Genomic DNA, 26288 nt, shown 5'->3' with positions numbered 1-26288 from the left:
GTTTTACTAGTGTCGCACCGTCTCTAGCTTAGTGACACTTATAAGTTACTCTCCATTTGGGTGTATATTTAACCCTAAATATTACAGAATTCTTACGTGTTATTTGTGTCTTTACGGTCAACTTTCAGAACACAAATGCACAACATGCATATTTAATTAAACACGATTCTTAACTCAAAGCCTCATAACGATTCTCGAGGTGCAGCAATGATAAATCTATTGATGTTTAATTTAGTTTTCCCTTTTTATGCTGCATCACACAAATGTGGGGAGTTGTTTGGAAACTGTGTTTTATTCACGGTGTTGGATAGCCTCTTGAAAACTTAAGAGTATCCAGTCGCCACAAAAAACGAAAGAAAATGTTTTCTTTCTCCCTGGAAAATGTACTTCTTTAGCTACTATAGAAATGAAGGCAACTACTATCTCTGACAAAAGTGCCATAGACAGTTGCCCTGTAGAAAACATATGAGGGGAAAAAGTCGCATTGTGCAGCTTTAAAACGGTGTTCTGACAGTAGGGGGAGCCAGAAACAATATTTTCAATCCGTCCTATTCTTGTTTTAAAGTTCAAATAATGCCAGGTCAAAGATTCTAGTCCAGTTTGAGCTTGTGACACAGCTAGCTAACACTAGTGATGGTCTGATGAAGCTTCATTAAGCAGTGTCATTATCTTCAGAGTCCACTAGATGGCGTCTCTGCACTAGGGTTGTTTTGAACAACTGGCTTCACCAGCACATCACTACCTAAAACAACAAAAAAGTTTGTGATGTAGGTAAATAGGTGATTTATTTTGTGAATTATTTCAACCTTCAGGCAACGGATCCCACAGCAGATACTGATCCGTGTTTGTTTTTGTTTCCTTTTTTCTCTCTTTCTTTTGTCGTTTGTTTTAAGTTCACGTGAAAGCCAGAAACACTGTTGTTCTTTTTGCATGAATAACTCCGTCCATGGGCGTTAAAATAATCCGGCCCCCGTCACATGTTGAGGCACACGGCGAGGGAAACGCCACAATATATAGAATCAAGTTTGAAGTTGTATTTTTGTCACGTTGTTTAGTACACACACGTTTCAAATATTTTTCTTTTGTTAAAAACTGGAAGCTTGGAAGTATGCGTCTTCATTAAGAAGTGACCTAAATATCCGACGAAGTTCTAATTGGTCAACTGTGCCTTTAAGGGAGTGTGGGTGACATGCAGGGTCTAGACCCTCCATCGCGCCTAAATGACCACAGATAATAGACTTGAGCGCGAGGCTTCATTAACCATCACGCAGACAGACTGGCTGAACACAGAGACTCTCGTGGTGTCAGATGAGTCGAGATGACGCTTGACGGCTACTGGTGGCTTCAGGCGGGACTCTCTCTGCTGCTGGTGGGTTCTTGTGAGTCCGGGTGTCGGGGAGCAGGTCTGTGCTGCTCCGGCAGGGAGACGTCGTGCAACAGCAAAGGATGGAGGTCCGACCGGACGTACGGGATCTGCTTCTGTGATCAAGACTGTTCTTCCACCATGGACTGTTGCCACGACTACCAGACCGCCTGCCCAGGTACCTCCTTGTTATCAACCTATTTATTTCCAAACATGGTGCCTACATAGTTAGTTTTAGGCTTTTGGTGAACTCTTTTATCGTTGTGACCTCCTGCCTGGGAGATTTAATGATGCTTCACGAAGCTTCATGACTCATCGTTTTTGATGTAAAGTAAAAATGTACCTGCTTCATGAAGTATCATCACCGCACCTTATAAACTTTGGCATAGAGCGAGTTTTAAAATGGAACCTAATATTATATTAAGACAATCCGCCACATACTCAGCTCTGGAATTTACGAAACTGTTTCATGAAGCTTCATCAGTCCAACACTAATCTGTGGCTTAAAGCATCTGTTATAATAGAAATGTCACATTATATTTGATGTAAAGTTAAAATCTACATCAGCCCAACTTTAGTTTAATCTATCACTAAAAGCAACTATCGTGATGAACTGACCACTAGTCAAATATTTGCCTGAGAGACTTTTAAAATGGAACCCTTACGTTATTTTTAGGACAGCACACAAACCACCGAACTCTGGAAGTTATGACACTGTTTCATGAAGCTTCTTTCGACTTAACACAAGTTTAATCTTTGTCTCTAAGTCTCTATTAAAATAAAAAACTTCACTTTATATTTGTGCCACCCAATGAGCTATGAGAATTGTGACACAGCATCATGAAGCCTCATGTAGCATCAGCTCACTATAATCAAACCCTTTGCTATACAGGCCAGTGCACAACCTACTGATGATGGTCTGATGAAGCTTCATGAAGCAGTGTCATAATGTTCAGAGTCCACTAGATGGCGAATCTGCACTATTTTCCTTTGTTTTGAACAACTGTTCTAATGAAACGTCAAATCATTTTTAAACTGATGGCGCCACATACTGACCTCTAAACAACATGACGCTGTTTCATGAAACTTCACCAGCACATCCCTTATAAGTAAGTAAGTTATGGTTATTTCTGAAAGCCACTTCTAGATCAGGGTCACAAAGTGCTTCAACAATCACAAACAATACACAATTAAAATGTACACTTTAAAAGGCCAAGAAACATAAGACAAACAAAGAAGTCCCAGAAAATCAGGGAAAAACCTCAAATAAGAATGTCATAAGCAGAAGTACTTGTGTGTTCAATCAGGAGCCTCCGTTTCAGCATTTTCATATGAATTATTTCTGTTCAGGCGTGTCCTGCAAGGTCAGTGATTGGACGCAGTGGTCCGGTTGTTCCGAGCCCTGCAGAGCCACAATACGACGCCGGAGCAGAACCATCCTGCAGGAGCGACTCAACAGCGGGAGACCCTGTCCACACCTGGAGGAGCACGCCGGCTGTGCAGAGTACTGGTTCCAACACGAACACTGCCACAACTCTCTGGGTTAGACAACTTTCATCTTAATGCACACGTTTTAAAATTTCAATTAGGGTTTCAAACGGGGAAGTAAACTGAAATTTAGGCGTACTCCAGAAATTAATCAACAAATAAGAACAAAGAATTAGAATTATATATTAATCAAATACATTAACATTGATTAATTATGAAAAATTGGTACAAAATCTTCTTTCAAAATACTTGAGGTGAATATTGCCATAAAATGTTCTTTCTCTGTCTTTATCAAATTATTTATTTAAGTGAAACCCTATATATTTTACAAGTTTACAGGTACATTTTTAAAATAAACTTGACTTAAACCTTCTTAAAATCTTCTCGACGTGTCAAGAGCCACACGCTAATTTTACTTGGGAGAAAATACCACCTTTTTCACCCAAAAACACCATTTCAGACATAATGAATATTGTCAATTGTTTTTCTTTCTGTGCAGCCCATATGCCACACAGGTCTGGTGACCACTATCGTATTCTACTGATATATCTGACATCAATTCTAGTAATCATTGTGAATGAAGTAGTTTCAAAATAAAGATAAGGCGTGGATACAGATTTTTATACGGGTTTTTAACCCTTTTTTAAAAGTGACAAATTATTACGTACTCTGGGGAATTATAATGGATTTAATTCCACTTCCTATAACACTTTCATTGAAAATAAATCTCATTAAAAGGAATTAATTGTGGTTAAACATTTAAAACGATTATAAAAGGAAGTGGAAAAATTGGAAAAGCCTTCTTATAATAATAATAATGAACGTCTATATATATTGCTTATGTATGAGAACAGATTGAATGAAAACAAGTCTTGAGTAAATCAGTCAAATAACTGTCAAAAGTGTCTAAAAGGTCATATTTCAGGTAAATCTTTCTCCGTTATGAGAATCAAACTCCTTCTTCTAACATGTAATGTTCTTGTCACACAGTTCCAGCCCTCATTACCACCGGTGGTTATGGCAACGCCAGGAAGAAACGAGACGTCCCCGACAGCAGCGACATCACAGGGTAGCTGTAACTTTTATCACTCACCTCTTTGACGACAGTGTGGATTGTATGACCTCTTCCTGTGTGGATCAGGTATTGCATTCAGTTCCAGTTGACCTCAGTGACCAAAGGTTGCCGACAGAATGGAGTAGCGCACACCCGCTGGATGAAACACCTGAAGGAGGGTCGCCAGGTGTGCGTCGAGTGTCAGCCGCCCGCACTTCCTGCCGGACACCAGCACTGCGCCGGCGACGGTGGGGAGTCGAGGAGTGAAGACGGGTGCGGTCGTAAGAGATTATACAGCAAAGAGTGACATCTAGTGGGCTCTAATAATGAGGACGAAGCTTCATGAGGCTTCACTATGGTTCAGACTCACTTGCTAACATAGTTCATCAATACTTGTTAATGGCAACATGAAGCAGAAAAAAAAAAACCTGTCACTGATCCATATTGAACTGCAACAATATAAGCAATGATCTCTCATTATGGTTTGATGAAGCTTCATGAAGCATTGTCCTCAGTTTGCGAGCTTATTAAGTGGCGCTCTTGGCTCATTCGTTGATGAAACATGAAAGATTATATAGAGAATGCTGTCCTCTAATGGGCTGTGTAAAGACGATGCTTCATGAAGCTTCCTCAAACTATAATTGTTCAGACTTACTAGCCGCAAGCTAATTGCTAATGTGCTAAAAAAAATCATTTTTTTTTTTTGGAATGAATAATGACTACATGAAAAAAACAAACACATTCATAGCTCTAATCCCATTATGCACCACAAACACTTCTAAAAATGGTAATAGGTTGATGAAGCTTCATTAAGCCTTATTTTCCGAGCTTATTAAGTGGCACCCTTAGCATTTATGTGGCGCTTCATCTCATCAGTTGATTTCAGCAAAAGATTATTTAGTAAATTGTTTCCTTCAATGGGCTTTGAAAAGACGACGTTTCATGAAGCTCCAAGCTTATTAGGTGGCGCTCTTGGCTTATTTGTTAACTAAAGCCAAGTATTATACATCTTATGGTGTTTTATAAGGTATCTGGTATATCTGGCCTACATTTTTATTTTCAAATATGAATCACTTTTCCCTTTACCTTAAGGAAAAACATTCCCAACACTTCAATGCACTGTGAAATTGAAAAGCTTATAAATAGAGGTTGATTGATGACGCTTCACGAAGCCGCTTAGTGCTTTATAGCTTGAAAGTGATTTAAAAAAAAATCGAATTTTTTGATTTAAGCAAACATTTATACAGTCAACTGTTGGCTTTGAAAAAAGATGATTCATGAAGTTCATCAAACCATCAGTCCAATAACGGGTGACTTGATGAATCACATTTTTATTCATAATAAATGTATCACCTTATCCTCTTCTCACACTATCTTGACACCAATTTTGTCAAAAAAAAAGTGTCGATCAAAAGTTTTTATTTCTATTAAACGTTTGCAAAGCAAAAAAAACAAATACTTCGATCATACTGCTGATGATAAATAAAAATAATCTTATTGAATAAGAATGACTTGTGAAGTTGACCACTAGGTGTCAGTGTTGTCTCCCGCAATAGCTTGGCCCTCATCCTCCTCCTCCTCCTGCAGGAGTCCGTCTCTCCGGTGGCAGGCGGTGGGAAACCCTCAGTGCAGGGGCGTGTGGAGGCGCGTGGGGAGGCAGGAGGCCTGTTCCTGCCCCTCGGCACACAGCTTCCTCTTCATCTGACCCGCTTTCATCTCGCACCGGGATCCAGAACCGACCCCGCAGGAGGATTCCATCCTGCGATCTGCAGCCACGCCAGACGTATGGAAGCCATTCAATCGAAGGAATCTTCATGCAGTAACACATTTAGGATTTTTACTTAATCCCTGGTGACGTCAGAGCATCAGAACTTCTGCTCAGGGTTGAGTAAGAAACCATGTTACCAGGTGATATTTTCTTCAGTCGTGAAATGGCTGCGATGACTGTCCAGTCCGAACATAGTTTCAGAGAAACTGTTGAGGTTTTAGATCGTCATTAAAAACACATTTTCATCATTAAATATATGTACATGTATATTTTTAACACATTTTCCAAAAATCTATTTTATAATGTTTCATTTTTCATTAATGAATTTATATTTTAATTGTATTTCTTGGTCACATTAAAATAGTGTTGTTTTTTTATATTTGAAAATGTAAATGTTTTGGCAGTTTTCCCGCTCAAATAAAATAATTAAAGAGTAAAAATCTAATAATTTCTCAGATTTTCTTATCTTGTTTTCTTCTTCCTGTTGATTTTATTGTGTTTCCCCCTCCCCTTTTTTTTATTTATACATCTTTATAATCTTAATATCTAAATAATCTGCTTAATATTAAGTGGCCTTTGTTGTTGTGAATGACAAGAATTAAGAATTGTCAAACATTTGCCAGAATTTTTCATATTACTTGATTCTGTTAGTGTTCTGTCGTTCATTTAGACATTGAAGTCTATTTGTATGGCCTCTCAACGCTGCTGCTAACGAGCCCTACTCTGTTAACAACTGGCAAAAAAAAGTTTTTATACAAGCGTTTTCTTTCACCAAGTTATGTTTTTCACACTAGTTATCGAACTGAATGACACAATCCACGGCACTAGGGGTGTGTTTTGATACGTATCACGATACAAGTGTGGTTCGAGAGATCGTCATGTGTGCCGTTGGAAAATATCACATTTGACCTAATTAGTCGAAAAACATTCATCTGCATCTGCTCTGTATGTCAGTCAAATGCATATTTGACCGATTGGTTGATGCACAGTCGTAAAAAGATCTACATAGTAATTATTTTTTAAACATTTTGGGTGGTGGTGTGCCTAATGAAAAAATGTACCTTGGCTCGAAAAAAGGTTGAAAAACACTGATGTTAAGGACGTAATACGTGCTGCCATCTAGCGGCCGGGTGTTAAATTGCAACACACAAAAAAAACAAAAGCCAAGGATGAAAAAAAAACAGATTTCTGTTATTTAGTACAAATAGGAAGTAAGATGGCTCTTTTTGTTATAATAATAATATTTTTAAGACAACAGCGCCACCCACTGACAATTTTTCCATCAATCTCAGTCCAAGGGAATCTCAGGCGACACAAATGAGTCAGACGTGTTGTATTCAAAATGTAAAGTGATCTGCTTTATTTCATTTTGAGAGATCCAAGGGAAAATATCCACTTTTCTTACGAAATAGAAATAACTTGGGACAGAAAGAGACTTTTTTTTTCTTCTTTTTTTTCTTTCCTTACAAGACAAGAACTGGCCCCTGTGAGAGTCACAACCAGCCACGACGCCAGGTTTACAACATGCACCGAACAACAAAACATTGAAACACAAACGACCGCATAGAAAGTCAACAGGTATAAATCTTCTTTCTTTTCTTTTTTTTAATTTCCCTTTTGTTTTTTTTGTGGTTTTTTTTTACAAAACAGACAGCCTCAGGACCTACAAACAACATGGTATAAGAGCTGGCTAAGGTCTTCCAAATATCTACGTTGAGTAATTCCCTGGTGTACTCGACAAAGACCGATGGCTTAGGCAAGGTTGGGGTCAATTCCGCTGAGAGATTAACTAGTTCAAAAAAAAAAAGTTTAAATTGAGATTATGTTTCACCTCCTTCTCTTCAATACTGTGTCTCACATGTGGCCCCCGAATGGACCCCAACCCTGTGTTACTGATCTTTCCCGTCCCTGGAATGCTTCTATCCATTACATACGCAAATCTCTCCCATGATTTTCTAATAAAAATACGATTTTTTTTTTTTAAATTCTATGTCATAGATTAGCAGCTACTGATGAACTCTCTTGGAATTCACCAAATATATTCACTGTACAGTCGGGAGATCTTCAACCAATGTGCTCTTTATATACGTTTTTCTTTCCCGCTTGAATTACTCTGAGAAATTAAGGAAATACTGTCGCTTAAAAGTATTTTTACCAACAAAATAAAAGATCAAAGGAATACATGAGCTGTCACAGTATCTTAGTCCATCAACGGAACCGTTTCAAAATGTTCTACAAGTGTGTTTTCAAAGCTTCCGTGTCGTTGAAATATTGATTGTCTTAATTTTCAGTTTTGAAAAGGATCCCTGACTACCCGAAAAATAAATAAATCTGGTGATGAAATTAAGTGAAATCATAATTTTAACATAAATAATAATTGTTGTATTTTGACACTTTCATTTAAAGTTTTTGATTGTTTTAAATGTAATCGGTGACAGAATAAATGCATTAATAACACACTTTCAAGGGTGTAAATTTAGTTAATTTTTATTCATGTAAATATATGCTTATGTAATTGAAAAAAAAAGAATGTACATACAAGTACACATACCAGCTTTTGATGCGGTTAAATATTTAGTTTTTTAATCAGAATTGGATTATAATTGATTTATAAGTAGTTTGTCAGGCAGTGGATCATACAGAAATATTTAGAATTTAAAAAATACGGGTTTTTTTCTTACACTTCTGCACTTAATTTTGCACTATAAAGCAAACTATTTATATTGTAATTACATTATTTTAATTAATTAAATAAAGCAAAATGCATCTATTATCTATTGATGTGCTGGTGAAACTTCATGAAACAGTGTCGTGTAGTTTAGAGGTCAGTAGGTGGCGCCATTAGTTTAAAAATTATGTGATGTTTCAATTGTTCAAAACAAAGGAAAATAGTGCAGAGACTGCCATCTAGTGGACTCTGAAAATAATGACACTGCTTCATGAAGCTTCAACAAACCATCTGCTATTTATCCCTAAAATTAGCACTAAACCCTTTTGATTTTCCACATTTCTACGTGGTGGTCGCTCACAAAGCTTCATGAAGCATCATTTTCACTAGATGGCGCTCTTTGCCGAATTATCAGTGGCTTTAACTTCTTTGATTTTACCTCACGAAGCCAAGAGCGCCACCTGCTGAGCTTGGAAAACGCTGAGCTCGGAAAACGAAAGCTGTTCCTACTTTGTGGTGCGTTGTGGCTCAAATACAATTTTAGTTACTTTAGAATAAACATGTTTAGTTGTCGTGACATTAGCTTTTCAGTTAAGAGTAATATTATTTTTAACTTAAAAATACCCAAAATATTTGGATTTGTATTTCTACTCAAGCGTGTGATGACTCCAGATGATGACATCATATTGTTGTGACTGCTCGCCTTCGGTAATTTTGGTTTCTCGTGATTGGTCACGGCTTGATGCTGATGGCGTGGTGAGAAAATGAAAGCAAAGAATCCTTTTGATGTTGATACATTCCTCTTAAAAAAAAACAATTTTGTTCATTAAACAGCAAGCTGGCTGCTGTAATGCTGTGCCTTAACACACGCACGCACACACGCACGCACGCACACACACACTGTTCCTTCTGCTTCACCCAGTCATTGATATTCCATTCACACCTCTGCTACTCTCACTACAGGAGAACAATATGAAACGCTTCCAAACGTTGATTAAAAACACCATTTTTTTTTAGTTTTTCTTGGACAATTACATTTTGTTTTCATTCTCTTCAAGAAGTAAAGATGAACGTAGGTTTTTAGAACGGTTTGTCATCTTTGATTTTGACATGATTTGGAATACGTGAAACTGAACTCTATGAATTAATATCAAATCTGTCAAGCCCCGGAGGGTTTTGGACTCACATGAAACACAACTGTGCGAATGACTCACAAAAAGACACACACACAAACGCAGCAAAACCCTAATCAGTATTTTTGAATTATTTACCAATATTTTTTATTACATTTCAACTTTTCTTTTCATCCAAAATAAATTCTTACATACACATATAACTTTAACATATTTTTTTACTTAAAATATATATTTTCTAATAGAATTATTTATTCCTTAAAGTATGTGAAAAATAATAATAATAATGAAAAATCATTACTAGTTATTTATACACTTTTTTTTAAAACTTATTTTGATATATTAATTTCAAATATATAGTACTGCCTCACTGTAAAACTGTATCCAGTACATGAATGACGCAAAATATATAATCAAAATCGACGATTCAAACTAATTAAATAACAAAAAAACATGAAGCAATGTCCCATGATGCACTGCAGAATTTCCAATTGAAGTTTAATCAATTTCAGAAAATTATAGATTTTTTTTCTATTTATTATGGAATAAAAGTCTCTCTGAAAAATTACAAATGCCCTTTTTTAATATATATATATATTCACTTGAAATATGTTTTTACAACAAAGTACATAAAAAAAATGTGATATTTGTGCCATAATGTCCACAGTTTAGCGTGTTTTTCTTCTGTGCTTATCAAGGTAGCATAAGGGCCGCCATTTTGTGTTTTTCAAACATCTATTTACATTAAAGGTTTTTTTTCATGTGCATTCCCTGCTTTGCTTGTGAGTCAGGTGAGTGAGAAACGTTTATTTTCTTTTTTTGCCTCGGATGCTACGTATAGTGGACGTTCATATATTGCACACGGATTAGTTACGCTGCAGTTATTACTCATGAATATGCACAGTGAGGGGAAAACAAACGCGTGTAGCTGTGACTTTTATATATGGTCTGGAGATGACGTGCGAGTACAAGTGACATGCAACACCTCCAGTTCGCAACCTGTGAGCAAGGCAGCTTCTGTCGCCGTGGAAACTAAACTATAGTCAATGGTTCTTGGACTGTTTCCCCGACTGTGAAGAGTTTTTGAGGTTTAACTGAAGATGTTATGACGTATTCTGAACCTGAAAACATCTTTAGTCACTTAAAATTCACTTATTTACTTATATATTCTAGTGTTTATTTTGTTTTCTTAGCATTTCTTGTGATGTGCTGGTGAAGCTTCATGAAACAGTGTCATGTTGTTTAGAGGTCAGTAGGTGGCGCCGTGAGTTTAAAAATGATGTGATGTTTCATTAGAACAGTTGTTCAAAACAAAGTAAAACAGTAGTGATGGTCTGATGAAGCTTCATGAAGCAGTGTCATTATGTTCAGAGTCCACTAGATGGACGCCTCTGCACTATTTTCCTTTGGTTTGAACAACTGTTCTAATAAAACATGACATAATTTTTAAACTGATGGTGCCACCTACTGGCCTCTGAACAACATGACACTGCTTCATGAAGCTTCATCAGACCATTACTAGCATTTTATCATTGTAGGGCCCCGAGATGCATCCGAGCCAGAGTCCGGAACTAGAGAATAAATCTCAATCACGCAACGGGCCGAAATATTCACCAAAATCTGGAATAAGGAGCCAAATAAAATGTACCGTATGTTCATTGGCTGGTCAATGACGGACCGTAAACTAATTTTAAATGATTTCAATTTTGTTTTGTTTTCAGCATCTTTGTCCTTGGACCTTGTACCTTGGAATATTTCATTGAATTCTTAACTTGGCTTTAAAACCAGCCTTCAGTCATTATGTTTGGATTACAACACTAGCTGACGGTGACTTTTATTTCCAGCTAAATTTTAGTTGAAAGTTCTTGCGGGCCACATAGTTCGACTTGGACCTTTTTAAACAAAATGAGGTCCTAAAAAAACTGGTCCACGATAGAATCTTAACTCTTAGTTGTTGAATTGAATTTATTTTATCATTCCATAGTATTTTCCATTCATTATTTATCGGTGAAATATAAATGAATTAACCCGGGCCAAGTAAACGACATCTTGTACCTTTTAATTTGGTATTTTTTCATTTTAGAAACTACGATGCGACAACAGGTTAGAGATTGTTGAAGATAACAGATTATGTCGATCTGCCACATCTCCACCAAAACCTATAGACAAAATGTTGCTACAAAGAAATATATAGATATATTTTAAATGGTATTATTTTTCCTGATGCATTTTTACCACTTTGCCTTTAAAAAAGGAGCAACTTGATTGTTTTTATTGTTGAAATACTTTAATTGTTTTCCTTATGATGAATAATCGACCAACGAACATCTTGATTAAGCGGTGAATTCTTTTGCCGTCACGGGTCGATAAACAACTTAATACCTCGGGGTCGACTTGATCATAAGTGCTTCTAGATATTCAATAAACCCTTAATAACGCCTACGTTAAGTTGTATCAATGTCTGTGAAACCATCTGAAGCGAACAGAACTGAGATGTTGGAACGTGAGTAACTCTTGGATCATCGACCGCTCGTGTACATGACGAGCTCTGAGATAACCCGGGCTAACTTGGCGACAATGGCCGTGTGTCCCTAAATAGAATTGTCCCTCTTGGCTACGTAAGAATACATGGCGTGAGACAATTAGTTTAATTATCACTCTCTCGCACACCAACATTCATACACATGCACGCACGTAAACGCACACATGCAGACATGCACACGTTCACAAATGTGAATGACTAAGGCCAGGATAATGGAGGGCACAAGGAATTATCTTATAGGCTTTAAGGTCCTCGTCTTGTTCCTACCAAGACTACAAAAAAAGGAACTCAGATTTGGGAGATTGGGCAGTTTTGTTGGTTCTTAACCAATGGATCAAAGACTCTTGATCCATCATGGTGTATTTTTGAACCGTTAAAGACCACGGCCATAGGTATCCTGCTGGCTACATAGTAGTGCCATTGTGTTGTAGAAGGGGCAGTGACATTCAGTAATTCGGAAATGTTTTTTTTCTTCCAGAGTCTTTAAACCGTCAGGTTCCGTCTGAGCGTCTGGCCCAGTGACAGGCTCAGGGTGTGACAGGTTTTGGTCTCTTCCCTTCTGGTTTGGAGTGTCTTGTGCGAGTATGTTCACTACCAAATACACGCCCCGGTGTTGGCATGCCCGTTCCTTTGAACCTCAAAGGTTTTTGTCCAAAGTATTTTGTTGCCGCCTCTCACCTTTAGGTCTGCGCGATGCTTCTGGTCCTATATGGTTCTCGTGTGCAACCCCGCAATTCCCTTCAAGGGGAAACAAACAGTTCTGTCCCAGCATTTTCTGAGCTGTCTCTAAATGATTGGCCCCTCTCTGGTAGTTGCTGTTATTTTTGCGCTTGGGGCTCAAGCCCGACAACAGGTGTTCTGACGGACTGACCTCAGAGATGTCGCGAAGGTGCTCGTCGTCGTCTGTATCAGCGTCGATATATTTGCTGATGGAGGAGTCGTGGAAAGTGAAGACAGAAGGTGCTAAGGCAGTGCTGTCAGGGGACTTGGTGGGGGTCTTGCTGCTGGCAGTGGTGTACGCGGAAACAGTGGAGCTTAAGAAGGAGTGGTCAGAGAGGACCGAGGTGTCTGAGAGAGGCGATGGCCCTGGATCCCTTTCTTTCGAGAAAAATGCTTTGGAAGAGTTACCAGAAAATAGGAACTTCCTAGCATTTTCCGACAGGTTCTTCGTCAATGGGGCAAAGGTCTTATGCTCAGTGGTCTGGTGACCTGTCTTTGTACTTGTGTCGGTAGGAGCGGGGTTAATGGCTGGACTATGAGAGAAGTTTTGATTTTCCTGGAAGTCTGTGGCACAACTGATGTAGCTATCGATGCTGGACAAACTCTTCATGTCCCCGACTTCTCGGGTTCTGAACGCAGGTGGTCTTTGATCTTGAATCGCATTCATTTCAATCTCATTCCTTTGCTTTCCAACCTTAGAGCCTCTCTCCTTTGCATTGAGGTTTGGTTGGGACTGTGTCTTGGCCATTTGGTTATACATCTCCTCCAATTTCTGGACGTTCAACCTGTGCGGACTGGCGTTCTGGCCCTTGCTTGGGGAGCCAGAATCATGTGCTATGAAGGAGCGATTGGAGCTTGTTTCTGACGCGGCCCTCTTGGGCGTCCATTTCCACCGGTTCGGAGAGAGGTGGTTGTCGTGTGGTCGCTCACTTTTCTCCACTACAACATCCATGAGCTCTGCACTTCGAGCAAATGCTTCTTTTAAGTTCATCGAAACGATGCTGCCATTCCTTTTGGCTCTCTCCAGTGCTTCTCTTCGTTTAAGTGCTTTTTCTTGCCTTTTTTGCTCTTTATAGAATTCTGAAAAGTTATTTACAATAATGGGAATAGGTAGAGCGATGACCAGTACGCCGGCTATACAGCATAACCCCCCCACTATTTTTCCGAGGAGAGTCTTTGGGTAAATATCCCCGTACCCTACTGTTGTCATTGTGATAGTGGCCCACCAAAAAGATGCTGGAATGCTTTTAAACTTTGTATCCTCCTCATCCTTCTCTGCGAAAAACACCAGACTTGAGAATATCATGATACCCATGGCAAGAAAAAGAATGAGCAGTCCAAGCTCATTGTAGCTTCTTCTTAGTGTAAACCCTAGAGACTGAAGTCCGGTGGAGTGACGAGCAAGCTTGAGTATACGCAAGATACGCATGATCCGGAAAATCTGAACCACGCGCCGGACATTCTGAAATTGCAACACACTTTTGTTGGACTCTGTCAGAAATATGGTGACGTAGTAGGGTAGGATGGCCAGCAGGTCAATGACGTTTAAAGGTCCTTTAAAGAACTTCCACTTGTTGGGAGAGGAAAGGAAACGCAGCAGGTACTCCATGGTGAACCAGGCAATACAGACGGCCTCCACGTGGGCCAATTGGGGGTTGTCTGTGGACTGGCCAAATTCATCTGTTTCCTGCAGCTCAGGGAGCGTGTTTAGAGACAAGGCGATGGTGGATAACACGATGAAGAGGATCGAGATGATGGCCAAGATCTAAAAGAGAAACAGAACACAGCCATTACTTACTTACTAACTTACAGAAAGAAAGGTCGTCTACTGCCATTTCAAAGTTTTGCCTCTGACATTGTTGCTGACCAATGTAGGTTTTGCTTTCCTTACTTGAAATTTAGTTGGCCACACTCAACCCGGACAAAGAATTTCTAGAGAAACAATTTTAACCAATGGTCAATCTGTTGACCATCTTCCATCAGTGCTTTTTGGCTTCCCCAATCTGATTACCTCCCTCCCACAATTCCAGAGAAAATAAGAGTTCAATTGGTGTCTCCAGACTCTCATCTATTCATGCTAAACAATTGAACTGGAGCTTGTTGCAGGAATATCTTGTAGCCTCTGAGAATCGAGCATATGGGTGGTAAAATGAGATACAATGAATGTATCTTGGTGTAACTTTTCAAAAGTCCAACTAAATGACTGTTTCTTTCAACTGATAACAATCTCTAAACTTGGGAAAATTGTGTCACAACATGATCTGAAGCTTATAATGCATACGTTTGTATCTTTTCGTTTAGACTATTGTACCAGTTTATTTTCATGTCTTAACAAGAAGGAGCTGTCTCGCCTGCAGTTAATACAAAACTCTGCAGCGAGAATTCTGAGCCGTTCTAGTAGAAGAACTCACATTTCACTTAAAACTTTTCACTGGCTGCTAGTTTCTTTCAGGATCAATTTTAAAATTCTGTTTCTTACTTTCAGATCTATTCATGGTCAGGCTCCTCCTTACATCACTGATCTGATCCAGCCTTACACCCCAGCTCGAGCTCTGAGGTCTGTTGTTCAGAATCTACTGATGGTTTCTCGCACACGCTTCCAATTAAATTTTATTTAAAGTGTCTTATCATAACAAAGTTATCTCAAGACACTTTACAGATGAAGTAAGACTATAGTGGAGAAAGGAAAAACAGATCCCAGCAATTCCAGACCTTCATCTCCCTCTGTGTTTGATGGATCTACTGACTCCTCCAAGAAATATCTTTAGACCTTTTTTCATATACTGCCATAATGAGCAATACAGGCAAGGATTACTATTCAACTCTGAAAATGTCCTTGTAAACATTTTTACTCCACCCCCCACCCCCCCCCCCCCCCCTCAGACCCCCTTAATGTAAAAACAACTGACCTAAGAGGATTCCTTATCGACCACCAATCAGCGTGAGACTCTGATTGCATAGCGTCGTGGCAGAAAGGAATAATGGCCCTGTCTGTTTGCTTGTTCCCTTTTTCCATTTCTCTTGTGCCCTAAAGCCAAACCCTTGGAATCAAACATCCAAGGAGCAGAGACGAGATGGAGAGACTGAACGAAATCGAGAAAGATTAAAGATGGGTTAGGAACAAAGGAAAAAGGGACATGAGTAATTGTTAGTAATAGTTTTATGAGTTCTGTTTTGGTTGCCGGTTCATCAGCAAACACAGACAGACAAATAAACAGGTGGTGAGGAGAGATTTCATATCAGGATGTGAACAGAACAGGTTAGAATTTATCCACCACCAAACCCCATTCAAATAATCCCCTCAAAGGAAACAAAACCTTGTTTTTAAATCCCGATTTTATAATCGTTTTGTTACCTGAGCTTCTGTGGTTTTTGTTTGTTTTGATTTTCTGTGTTTGGAGTCGTCATAGTTCCTTCCTCACAACATGGTTGTTTATTAAATAATATTTCGGTCTGTGTGTGTCTGTCAGTGTGTGTCCGTCTGACCTTAATAATTTATAGACTCCCAAACCAATTTTCAGGATTATATTCACGGACCAATGTTCAGATAGAAAAAAGTGAAAATACAAAAGCATGACCTGAAAAAAGAAATACAATTAAATGCATGAAAAAAACATATCACCATAATGCTGAATCAGCAAAAGCTCAGGACTGTTTACAACTAGATGTTTGTGTATTTGTATCTTTGTACATTTGATTGTGTATGTGTGGGTCTCCTAGTTTCTCCTAACTTTCTGCCAATGTGTGAGTTTGTTTGTGTTCAAGCATTATTTGTATGGAATAATGAGTCTAACAGAAGTTTTGTTCCTAAGGTGTGTTTATTTTTCAAAATGAAACACTAATAATTGGCTCACGGACCGGTAACGGTCTCCTTACCAGGGGTTGGGGACCAGTGATGTAGATTACTGACCGAAGGTTTTAGGAAGGGAAACTCAATCGAGTCAAAGAACCAGCGGCATAATACGTTTTATTAAGATTACATTTAATCTTAAGCATGTATTTGTTTAGCCCTTGTGTTATCTCTGGGTCAAGTTGACCCAAGGGTTTTTTTGCAAAGGTTCCTGAGCAAGCAGGTGAAGGGGCCTTAGATGAGACGGCAGACTGCTTCGACTTTTTTCAAGTCCCTTGTGGGCCATGACTTGGCGTGCTGGATTTGGAACACCGTAGGTTCAAAAACTAGACTTCTTTAAAAACACCTTTGATAATGAGCTTCAAGTGACAAAACTTTAACAAAGAAAGTTTAAAAATACCGCAATAAAGTCCCTGAAAATAATCTTGCTGTGTCACCGTCTCTACGTGCTTCTCTCACAAGCTGACGGATGCCGTCGTGATGTCGACTTTCAAGCCTCTCAGGGCTTATGAAGTTGACGTGTCAAAGAAAAGGTTGAGTGAAGATTTGATTGTGATTGTGAAGGTGTTTTCAGATTCACTCAGGCTATATATACACTCTTGCTGGCCTCGTGTTAAAATATAAATAGTTGTCAGCCCCCGACCTTTTCTTTTGGAGCCATATTTTGTTGATTAGAATTTCATAAAGTAACTAATTTCGAATTACAATAACAAACAAGCTTAACAATAAAACAATGGTGCTAGAAAACTAATCTTCTACGAAGCCAAATGACTTAAAATATATATATATATATATATATATATATATTTTAAAATTAGGAATGATAATGTACTTTGAAATCATCAACATCTCTTCTTTACAAACATACAGAAAAAAAAAGATATGTCAGTACATATCAAATATCCTCGACCCAAACTCAAATATAATCATATAATGTTTGTATTTTCACTTTCTATGACCCACAAATTCTACTTTTCATGATTTAAGTTTTTCTAAGAGACACCAATGATCCTCTTGCTGGACCCAACAAATACTCGACATTTTAAGTATAAACGTAGTATAAAAGTTTAATTGACCTGAATCATCCCCAGATTTAATGCATATTAATCCGGGTCAGGTTATTATCTATTCACGTTTTTTTTAAAGAAGAATCGCCTTGAGGTGGGAAGATCACAATCAATTTCTCACAAGGATAATCTTTTAGTTTAAAAAGGCTGAAAGTTGCTGAATTAGCTTTGACTGGACGTCTTGTGTGTTTAAAGAAGAGTTAGGGGCCTGAGAAAGAAGGTAGCCGTTTGCAAAGAAGGGGCTCTAGAGAGCAGGTTGAGGGGCCTGAGGAGAGAGGTCTGTAGCCAGAGGAACATCTTCATCAAACACCAAATTGTAAACATAAAATGCAGAACAGATTAGTCAGGCGTCAATTAAACATATATAAAATAATTAATGAGTTTTACCTTGGATGAACTAGACAGAGGTGGAGAAAGAGTATGTAACAAGCAAGATGAGTTTAACGTTGATCAAAAATAAACTCGTCTCCAGCGTGTGGTGTTTCTCCATCTGATTTCCTCCCACACTGCAGCAGTGAAAAACAGCTGCGATGAGACATCGCAAGTGTTTCCCGGTACAGATAAGATCACCGGAGTTCACTGAGAACTCACAGGTCTAGTGGTGTCGAAGGAAAGAGAGAAAGAGGCCGAGGACGACATGACAAGTATTAGCTTCAGTAATGATGATGATGATGATGATGATGATGATGATGATGATGATTTTAAAATGTATATTCAACCAATAAAAGTGCTAATATTTTTTTTTTCTTTTTGTGCAAATAATTATTCATAAATAACATTGTTCACTGCCACAAATCTTTTTGCAGTAGAAGTTGCGGGCCAAACAAAAATGTTATTTACAGTATTATGAAAAAGTTTGGGCACCCCTGTACATTTTCATGATTTTCCTTAATAAATCATTGGTTGTTTGGATAAAAAATCCAGTTCAATATATCTTATAGGAGATAAACACAGTGTTATTTGAGAAGTGAAATATAGTTTATATGATTTACAGAAAGTGAGCAAGAATTATTTAAACAAAATTAGGCATGTGCATAAATTTAGGCACCCTTATATCTTATTGATTTTAATACCTTTAGCACTAATTATTGGAACTCAAAATTGGTTTGGTAACCTCAGTGACCCTTGACCTCCATACACAGGTAAATCCAATCATGAGAACGGGTGTTTTGGGGGGGGCAATTGTAAGTGTTTCTCCTCTTTGCATCTTCTCTGAAGAGTGGCAACATGGGAGCCTCAAAACAACTCTCAAATGACCTGAAAACAATGATTGTTCAACATCATGGTTTAGGGGAAAGGTATAGAAAGCTATCTCAGAGATTTAAGCTCTCAGTTTCAACTGTGAGGAACATTGTGAGGAAATGGAAGACCACAGGCACAGTTCTAGTTAAGGCCCGGAGTGGCAGACCAAGGAAAATCTCAGATAAACAGAGGCACAGGATGGTGAGAACAGTCACAGACCAGCTTCAAAGACCTGCAACATCAACTTGCTGCAGATGGTGTCACCATCGTTCAACTATTCAGCGCACTTTACACAAGGACATGCTTTATGGAAAAGTAATGCGGAAAAAGCCTTTTCTCTGCACACGCTACAAACGGGGTCGCTTGAGGTATGCTAAAGCACATTTGGACAAGCCAGCTTTATTTTGGAATAAGGTGCTGTGGACTGATGAAACTAAAATAGAGTTATTTGGGCATAACCAGGGGCGTTATGCATGGCGGAAAAAGAACACAGCATTTGGTGGTGGTTCCATCATGCTGTGTGGCTGTGTGGCCAGTGCAGGGACGGGGAATCTTGTTAAAGTTGAGGGGCGCATGGATTCCTCTCAATATCAGCAGGTTCTGAAGAACAATGTCCAGGAATCAGTAACAAGGTTGAAGTTGCGCCGGGGCTGGATCTTTCAACAAGACAATGATCCTAAACACTGCTCAAAATCTACTAAGGCGATCATGCAGAGGAACAAGTATAACGTTCAGGAATGGCCATCTCAGTCCCCAGACCTGAATATTATTGAAAATTTATGGTGTGATTTAAAGCGGGCGGTCCATGCTCGGAAACCATCAAACCTCACTAAACTGGAGAGGATCTGTAAAGAAGAATGGTCCAAAATACCTTCCACCAGAATCCAGACCCTAATTGGAAGCTATAGGAAGCGTTTAGAGGCTGTTATTTCTGAAGAAGGAGGATGCACAAAATATTGAGTAATTTTTCTTTTGTGATGCCTAAATTAATGCACATGCCTAATTTTGTTTAAATAATTCTTGCACACTTTCTGTAAATCATATACACTTTATTTCACTTCTCAAATATCACTGTGTTTGTCTCCTATAAGATATATTTAACTGGAATGTTTTATCCAAACAAACAATGATTTATAAAGGAAATTCCTATCATTCATCACTAGTTCATCTGTTAATGGAATATAAAGTTGTTGACTTATCTTATCCTTAACAGATCTTTATAGCTCACCAAATGCATGAACATTCATCTTCTTTGTTTTTTCTATAGAAAGAAATTCAGAGACCTAAACAAGTATCTGCTACAGAGATGTGAGAGTCGGTTTGATGCCTGGTGTTTGCTACAGTGTTAAACATGCGTCGGTATATGGCAAATGGTGAACTAAAAAACCTTACTCTGCTGACTGGCATGTTTCATATGTTGAAGTTTTCCTCTCCAATATTCAGTAAGTCTCTCATCATGACCATGTTTTGAACTTATTCCCCGTCTGAAATCTGGGCGAATGAGAGGTTACGAGAGCGGAGTCCATTATGAGGTAATAATGGCTTCACTCCTCCTCCAGCCAGCTGTAATCACACCCCACTTTGTTTATACAACGAGTCCCATGGAGGTGGGGAATTCTGGGATTGATGACACTCAGTAACAAACCTCAATGTTTGACCAATTACAGCAGAGTGGGCGTGGTAATGGTAAAAAAATGTATTCTCCAGAAAAACAGAGTTATTAAGATAATTTTCTAATATCAATAGTTCAATGAAAAGAGAGTTTTTTTTTACAAACTAGACACTGAAAAGTACAATACAGGTCCACGATCTATTTAAGACACACTTAAATCAACACATTAGTTGCTCTTTAAATACTTATTTTGTGAATGAAAACAGGCTTATATGTTAACGGGGCCAATTTGAACACTTCTTAAATCAAAATTTCTAGAAGCCAGAAAATAAATCTTAAGGTTCTCCCTTGAATAGTTCCTGGGTAGTTGACACTGACTATTTTTCAATGCAAATATTTTTACTCAACGGCTCTCAGAAGAAGGGCAAAGGGAGGGAAAAAGGGGGAGCTCACCGTGGAGACAATGTGATAAAAAAGAAGGGAAAGACTGAGAGGAAATCCCTGGTCACGCTAAACAAATTCAGCGACTCCCACAGCTTGTCATCTACAGACGCAGCGCTGGAGTGTCGAGATTCTAACAGCTGACACCGGAGCTCATTAGGTGGTTTGAAGGGACGTCCAGAGCTCAGTTCTTGAGAAGACTATTCCCAGAGTCAGGTACATCCTGCTGCAGTAGCTGAACTACCTCCATTATGAATACCAGTCACTCGCTTCACTCGCAGCCAGAGCTTGTGTCGTCGTCTCATGCTAAAACTCATGGTCCAGGGGCCGAATCTGGTCTGACGTGTCATTTTAAATGACCTGAATGGAAAGCCAAGTGAGGATTTATTCCATATCTTTGATATCGCATGTCAAAAGCACACTAGTTAACTAGTGGGTTCCAAAAACTCTGGAATGTTAACTAGCAGTCAGAACACTCAGTACTAGTAAACATGTGACCGTTCGTATATTACTAGTTCACTAGCTTACTAGTAAGCCAATTTTGTAGCTGGACAAGTCAACTAGTAACTGCCTTACATTTACTAGTTCACTAGCAAGGCCAAAAGACTTAAACTATTTCACTAGCAGGCATGTTGGCCTTCACTAGTTTACTACTATGCTTTTTAACCTTCACTAGTTCACTATTGATGTAAAACTGCATGACTAGTTTACTAGTGGACTTAATTTAACTTAGTTTAACTAGTTAACATGTGAGAGATTTTGGAACCCACTAGTTAACTTGTGTGTTTTTCAACATGTGATATGAAGGTTACAGATATTCATAAAATGACCCATGTGATGTTTTCGCAGTATGTTTTTGTGTTGGCAGATTAAATTGTTGCCGTCTCAATATGATTCCTGATTTAGAAGGTGATTAAACACAAGTCTGGGTTTCCTGCTGATCACTGTTCTCTGTTGCCAACAATGCCAGTCTATTTGGAGCCGGAGATACTCTTCAGTGAAATGAAAACACACCGTGTTGGCTAAAATCTGTTTCACGATACAGGAGCAACGATACAATATGTAGTGAACGAAGTGACAAAGTCGTAACTGCTTTCATTTGTTTTGAAACCAAAATTATAATTTTTAAATATTATTAGTTCTACACACTTGCACTCCTTACTGACCAGGCTGAACAGACTTACTGAAAGTGCTTAAGGGTTTCCTTAAGATGGCACAGTGATTATAGTGCCTAGGTTTTTTTGTCCACAACTTTTATTCCTTGTTTGTACAAGATTTCAAATTGTTTTACATTAAGCTTTCAGCTTCAGGACACACAGTGGGCAAATCATTAATATAAAGACTAAATAAGTACGTCCCAAGGCTACTGAAGTGTGAAGCAAAGGTCAATAATTACAGAACGTGCTGCTTCTTAATATTCATTTTTGCTACGTTTTCACAGCGAGCGAGGCCACCGAGATAACCATGGAACTCAGTCTAACAACTTCCACTGCTAGCCACCATCACCATGACAACCCCCATCCAAGCTCGACAGGAGGTGCCTACGTGGACCTGTTTGTGAGAAGCGAGTCTGACATAGTCTCCTTCCTGTTTCTGTCTCCATCACCATTACCTGGGTTCCAACCCTTACTGTCTTTTACCAAAAGCACATCGTCCGATTTGACATTTCAAGAGTCGCATGGTTGCTCTGCAGTCTTCATTCCAGATGACGGTTATTGCTTTTGAAAAGGGAAATGGCCTCAAATGATCCTGATTAATCTTCCGGCGCAAACATCTGCCGCAGCCTCGTCGAGCGGCCGGTCCTCTGCAAACGTGGTCAGCGACGTTAACTAATCGCCTGCCGGTGCAACTATGAGCATCAAATAACGTGGAATAAATCCACGCTGTCGACCATGATGTAGACGGGCGTCTGCCTCCGGCCTGTGGAAGAGAAGGGGGTTTCCATGGAAACGGGAGGAGACTGTGTTGTCCGCATTTCCCAGAGAGTCGTCAAACACGTTCATCTTGTGGCTACACACTCCTTTCTTTGAGTGTAATTTTTGAAATATATCATGATACGAACTTACACTATATATTTGTTGTATCTCACGGTTGAAACTTACATCGTTTCATGATACAATTCTTTACATTCTCTTTTTTAAATCAGCATGAATAACATGCAACAACATCGTGCTTTGATGAAGCTGATGTTCTGATGAAGCTTCATGAAGCGTCATTGTCATTTTCATAACCCACTATATGACACTTGCTAACTATTAATATCGTTCTCAAGCCAAGAGCACCCATTATTGAAGACACTGTTTCATAAAGCTTCACCAGTGCATCACAAAATCATACGATTGTTGTTTCGTTTGCATTGACTTTCTGCTTTAGTGTTTTAAACCGTTTTCCTTTTTCTCATACCTGTTCAGCCCAATCCTTTTCAACATATGGTACATGGAAGAGAAAAAAAACTTATTGGAAAATGTAAAAGCTCTTGAGAAGTTAAAAAGATCTTAAGAATCTAAAGAAGGTCTTGAGAAGTTAAAAAAAGATTTTGAGAAGCTAAAAAAGATCTTAAGAAGCTAAAAAAGATCTTAAGAAGCCAAAAAAAGATTTTAAGCAGTTAAAAAAGATCTTGAGAAGTTAAAAAAGATCTTAAGAAGTAAAAAAAAAAACTTGAGAAGTTTAAAAATATATTATAAAGCTATTTAAGATCTTAAGAAGCTATAAAAAAAATCTTTAAAGTTAGAAGTTCATTTTCTACATGTTCCATTATGGGTTCCGTTCTGTAATTTTCTGTGTCTTTTGATACATTTTTTGATTTTTCATTTTTTCTTTTGTTTTGTTAAATCCTCGAACAACCTTGCCCCAGTTTTTGGATGATCATAGATTTTGCTACTGACTTTTTTTTACTGAGATTGTGGACTTGTTTCTTGTTTACTCTTCAGTCTCAACGTTCTTCAAAGATAAAAGGACATTTATTTTAGTTAGATGTTGATGGACTTTGATATCCCTAGTCTAATACTGGTGGCATCAAAGGCAGAGTTCTTTCTACTATTCTTTGGCCTGGGAAGTACACGGTCACCCCGAGCTCTATACTGTAGGAAGGAAAATCCATCCCTCAACCATCCATCTCCTGAATGAATCCTTCCTCATCTCCGCTCCTCCTCAATTATTCATGCATTTCAGATGAAGAAGAGAATCCAGACTCAGCATCTATTTTTAAACTGCGGCTGGTCCACGGTGACCGTAAAAATAGAAACGGTGTAAGGTTCTGGTTCAGCTAGAGAGTCCGTGTTCTACTCTAATTTGTCATGTTTACAGTTTTTTATCAAAGTCGACTTTGAAACAATTTTCAGATCTAGTTTGTTTCCTCAACTCTCATAAACAGAAAGATTCTTAAATAATGGATAAATACTGTATGTCACATCCAATACTTATCTTGGTATTAGTTTATATGTATTTATTTGTATCTTGTATTAGACTTGATGTATTTATTTACTTATCTCGTATCTTGTAAACCAGTTGATGTTAAACTCAATATGGGCCAAAATATTATTGCAGTTTATCTCCCAGCTATTTTTTTTTTTTAAATGATCTCAGTTTTTTTTCTACGTTACAATATCAACATGAACATTGATAAATGTTGAACACCTGGCAGGCCACATACAATTTATTAGCGAGTTTGTGCTGCAAACCAAGCAGAACGATTATTAAGTGCATGAAAAATATATTTAACCATAACGTTGAATTAGTTAAAGCACAGGTGTGAAAGTCAACGTGTTCGGTCAGACTTTTTAAAATATGAATTTCTTGAACTGCACATCATTATATTTAATTATTTTGTACATTAAAGATTTTCATTTTACACTGAATCATTTTTACATTGAATTATTTAACATTTAAATATTATTTACACTTTTTCACTTTGAATACATTTTTTAACATTGAACGTAATTTCCCTTTTAACATTTAATCATTTTCTTACTTTGAATCATTTTAGATTTAATCATTTTTTGCATTGGATTCTTTTTTACATTGAATAATTTTTTTACATTTAATATATTGTTTTACAATGGTTTATTATATGCATTGAATTCTTTTTTACACTTCATTTTTTTTACATTAAATTGTTTTTTACGTTTTAATAATTTTTCACTTTGTTACAACTAGTCGTGAAAGATAAAAGCTTCATTTTTAAAGCATTTTATGCAATTTTTTTTAAATAAATCCGTATTTATCTAAACATTTTCTTTTTCTTCTATGTCTACATTCAACAAAGTGCTTTAAAGTTAACGGTTTATCAAATATTAAGTCTGATTTTGACGCTAAAAAAATGTCCAGTACGTCTTATGTCATCCACGCTAGCATGTCTGTTCCTAACCTTCTCAGATAAACATGAAGATGCTTCTAAACTGTGCCCGTCCTTGATTTGAGAGGATATAAAAAAAACATTGCATGCGTGTGTGAGCGACTGTTAATGAGCCTGAGAGTAATCAGGTTTGTGCTTCTTCCCATCATGCCAGAGAATCAAGCTACTCTCTGCAGACTGCAGCACACCAGCAAATGTAAACAAGAGATAAGCATTGATTTGTAACGCAAAGAGAGAGGCTGTCACACACACACACACACATACACACACACACACACACACACACACACACACACACACACACACACACACACACACACACACACAATCAACACTGTTTCCAGAATCGACGGCAGCTTCAAGTCTCAAGATCACAGAAATTACAGTTGCCATGGCGATGAAGACAGTGTTCAGGTTTCTATTGGAAGCAGCGAGAGCCCGAGAAACACAGCAACAACTGAAGGATTCTGATCGTCGGCAGGCGGTGAAGATTTCCCAGCATTCACTGCCTTCGACGACAGACGTGCTCCATTAAACACGACAGGCCCTGACGACTCTTTGTGAAAACCACACAAGCGTTAATTAATTTAAAATCCTCGGTGCAGGTCTGACGTGTGTCGAGGTTCTTTGTGTTAGCGAATGTCATCAAAGCAGGAATTGTTAGCATGATGAGAAACCGTCTTTAAAACCGCCGCACGCTACCGCCTCCTTCATTTTGTCTAATTGTTATGACTTATTTAGTAATAAGTCATTGCAAAAGATTTCCCCTGTTTTCTGTCTAATCCTCAGGTTTTCCAGGTCAGTAGAGTCTGTCTCGGCTCCTGTTTTCATCTTTATTTGATCAGAGAATCTCATTTTTTATTTAAAAAGATACATTGTTTTCAAAAGTCTGCTAAGAATGTGGAATATTCATGAGTCCAAAACAAAAGAAAGCAAGTAAAGAGAAAGAAAATACCAAAAAAGAAATGGAGACATTGTTCTTAAGA

General features: G+C 38.2%; 2 protein-coding genes across 4 annotated transcripts in view; one reads left to right on the top strand and one right to left on the bottom strand.

Moving 5' to 3' along the window:
• Positions 1–307: 307 nt before the first annotated feature.
• On the top strand, positions 308–6066 carry LOC148071353 (somatomedin-B and thrombospondin type-1 domain-containing protein). 3 transcript variants are annotated; one of them, XM_087800856.1, is made up of 5 exons: positions 308–1541; positions 2714–2905; positions 3842–3920; positions 3993–4153; positions 5493–6066. In XM_087800856.1, exons 1-5 carry the CDS (start codon positions 1319–1321, stop codon positions 5726–5728), a joined length of 891 nt encoding a protein of 296 aa, XP_087656982.1. In that variant the 5' UTR covers positions 308–1318; the 3' UTR covers positions 5729–6066. The 3 variants fall into 3 exon arrangements, with proteins under 3 accessions (XP_087656982.1, XP_087656981.1, XP_087656983.1); XM_087800855.1 differs by having other exon boundaries at positions 3993–4186; XM_087800857.1 differs by having other exon boundaries at positions 3993–4178; positions 5493–5732.
• Positions 6067–9870: 3804 nt separating this feature from the next.
• kcnb1 (potassium voltage-gated channel, Shab-related subfamily, member 1) overlaps positions 9871–26288 on the bottom strand; it is a 39605-nt gene continuing 23187 nt past the window's right edge. Inside the window, exon 3 of the mRNA XM_087801807.1 lies at positions 9871–14501. Coding sequence (XP_087657933.1) covers positions 12654–14501 — 1848 coding nt within the window. The 3' untranslated portion in view covers positions 9871–12653. The remainder of the gene's footprint in view (positions 14502–26288) is intronic.

The sequence above is a fragment of the Callionymus lyra genome, chromosome 10 (genome assembly GCF_982586985.1).
Source record: "Callionymus lyra chromosome 10, fCalLyr1.hap1.1, whole genome shotgun sequence".
In the NCBI taxonomy this organism is placed as follows: domain Eukaryota; kingdom Metazoa; phylum Chordata; class Actinopteri; order Syngnathiformes; family Callionymidae; genus Callionymus; species Callionymus lyra.
Note: the sequence above shows the minus strand (reverse complement) of the source record. Positions and strands in the feature narration are given on the sequence as shown.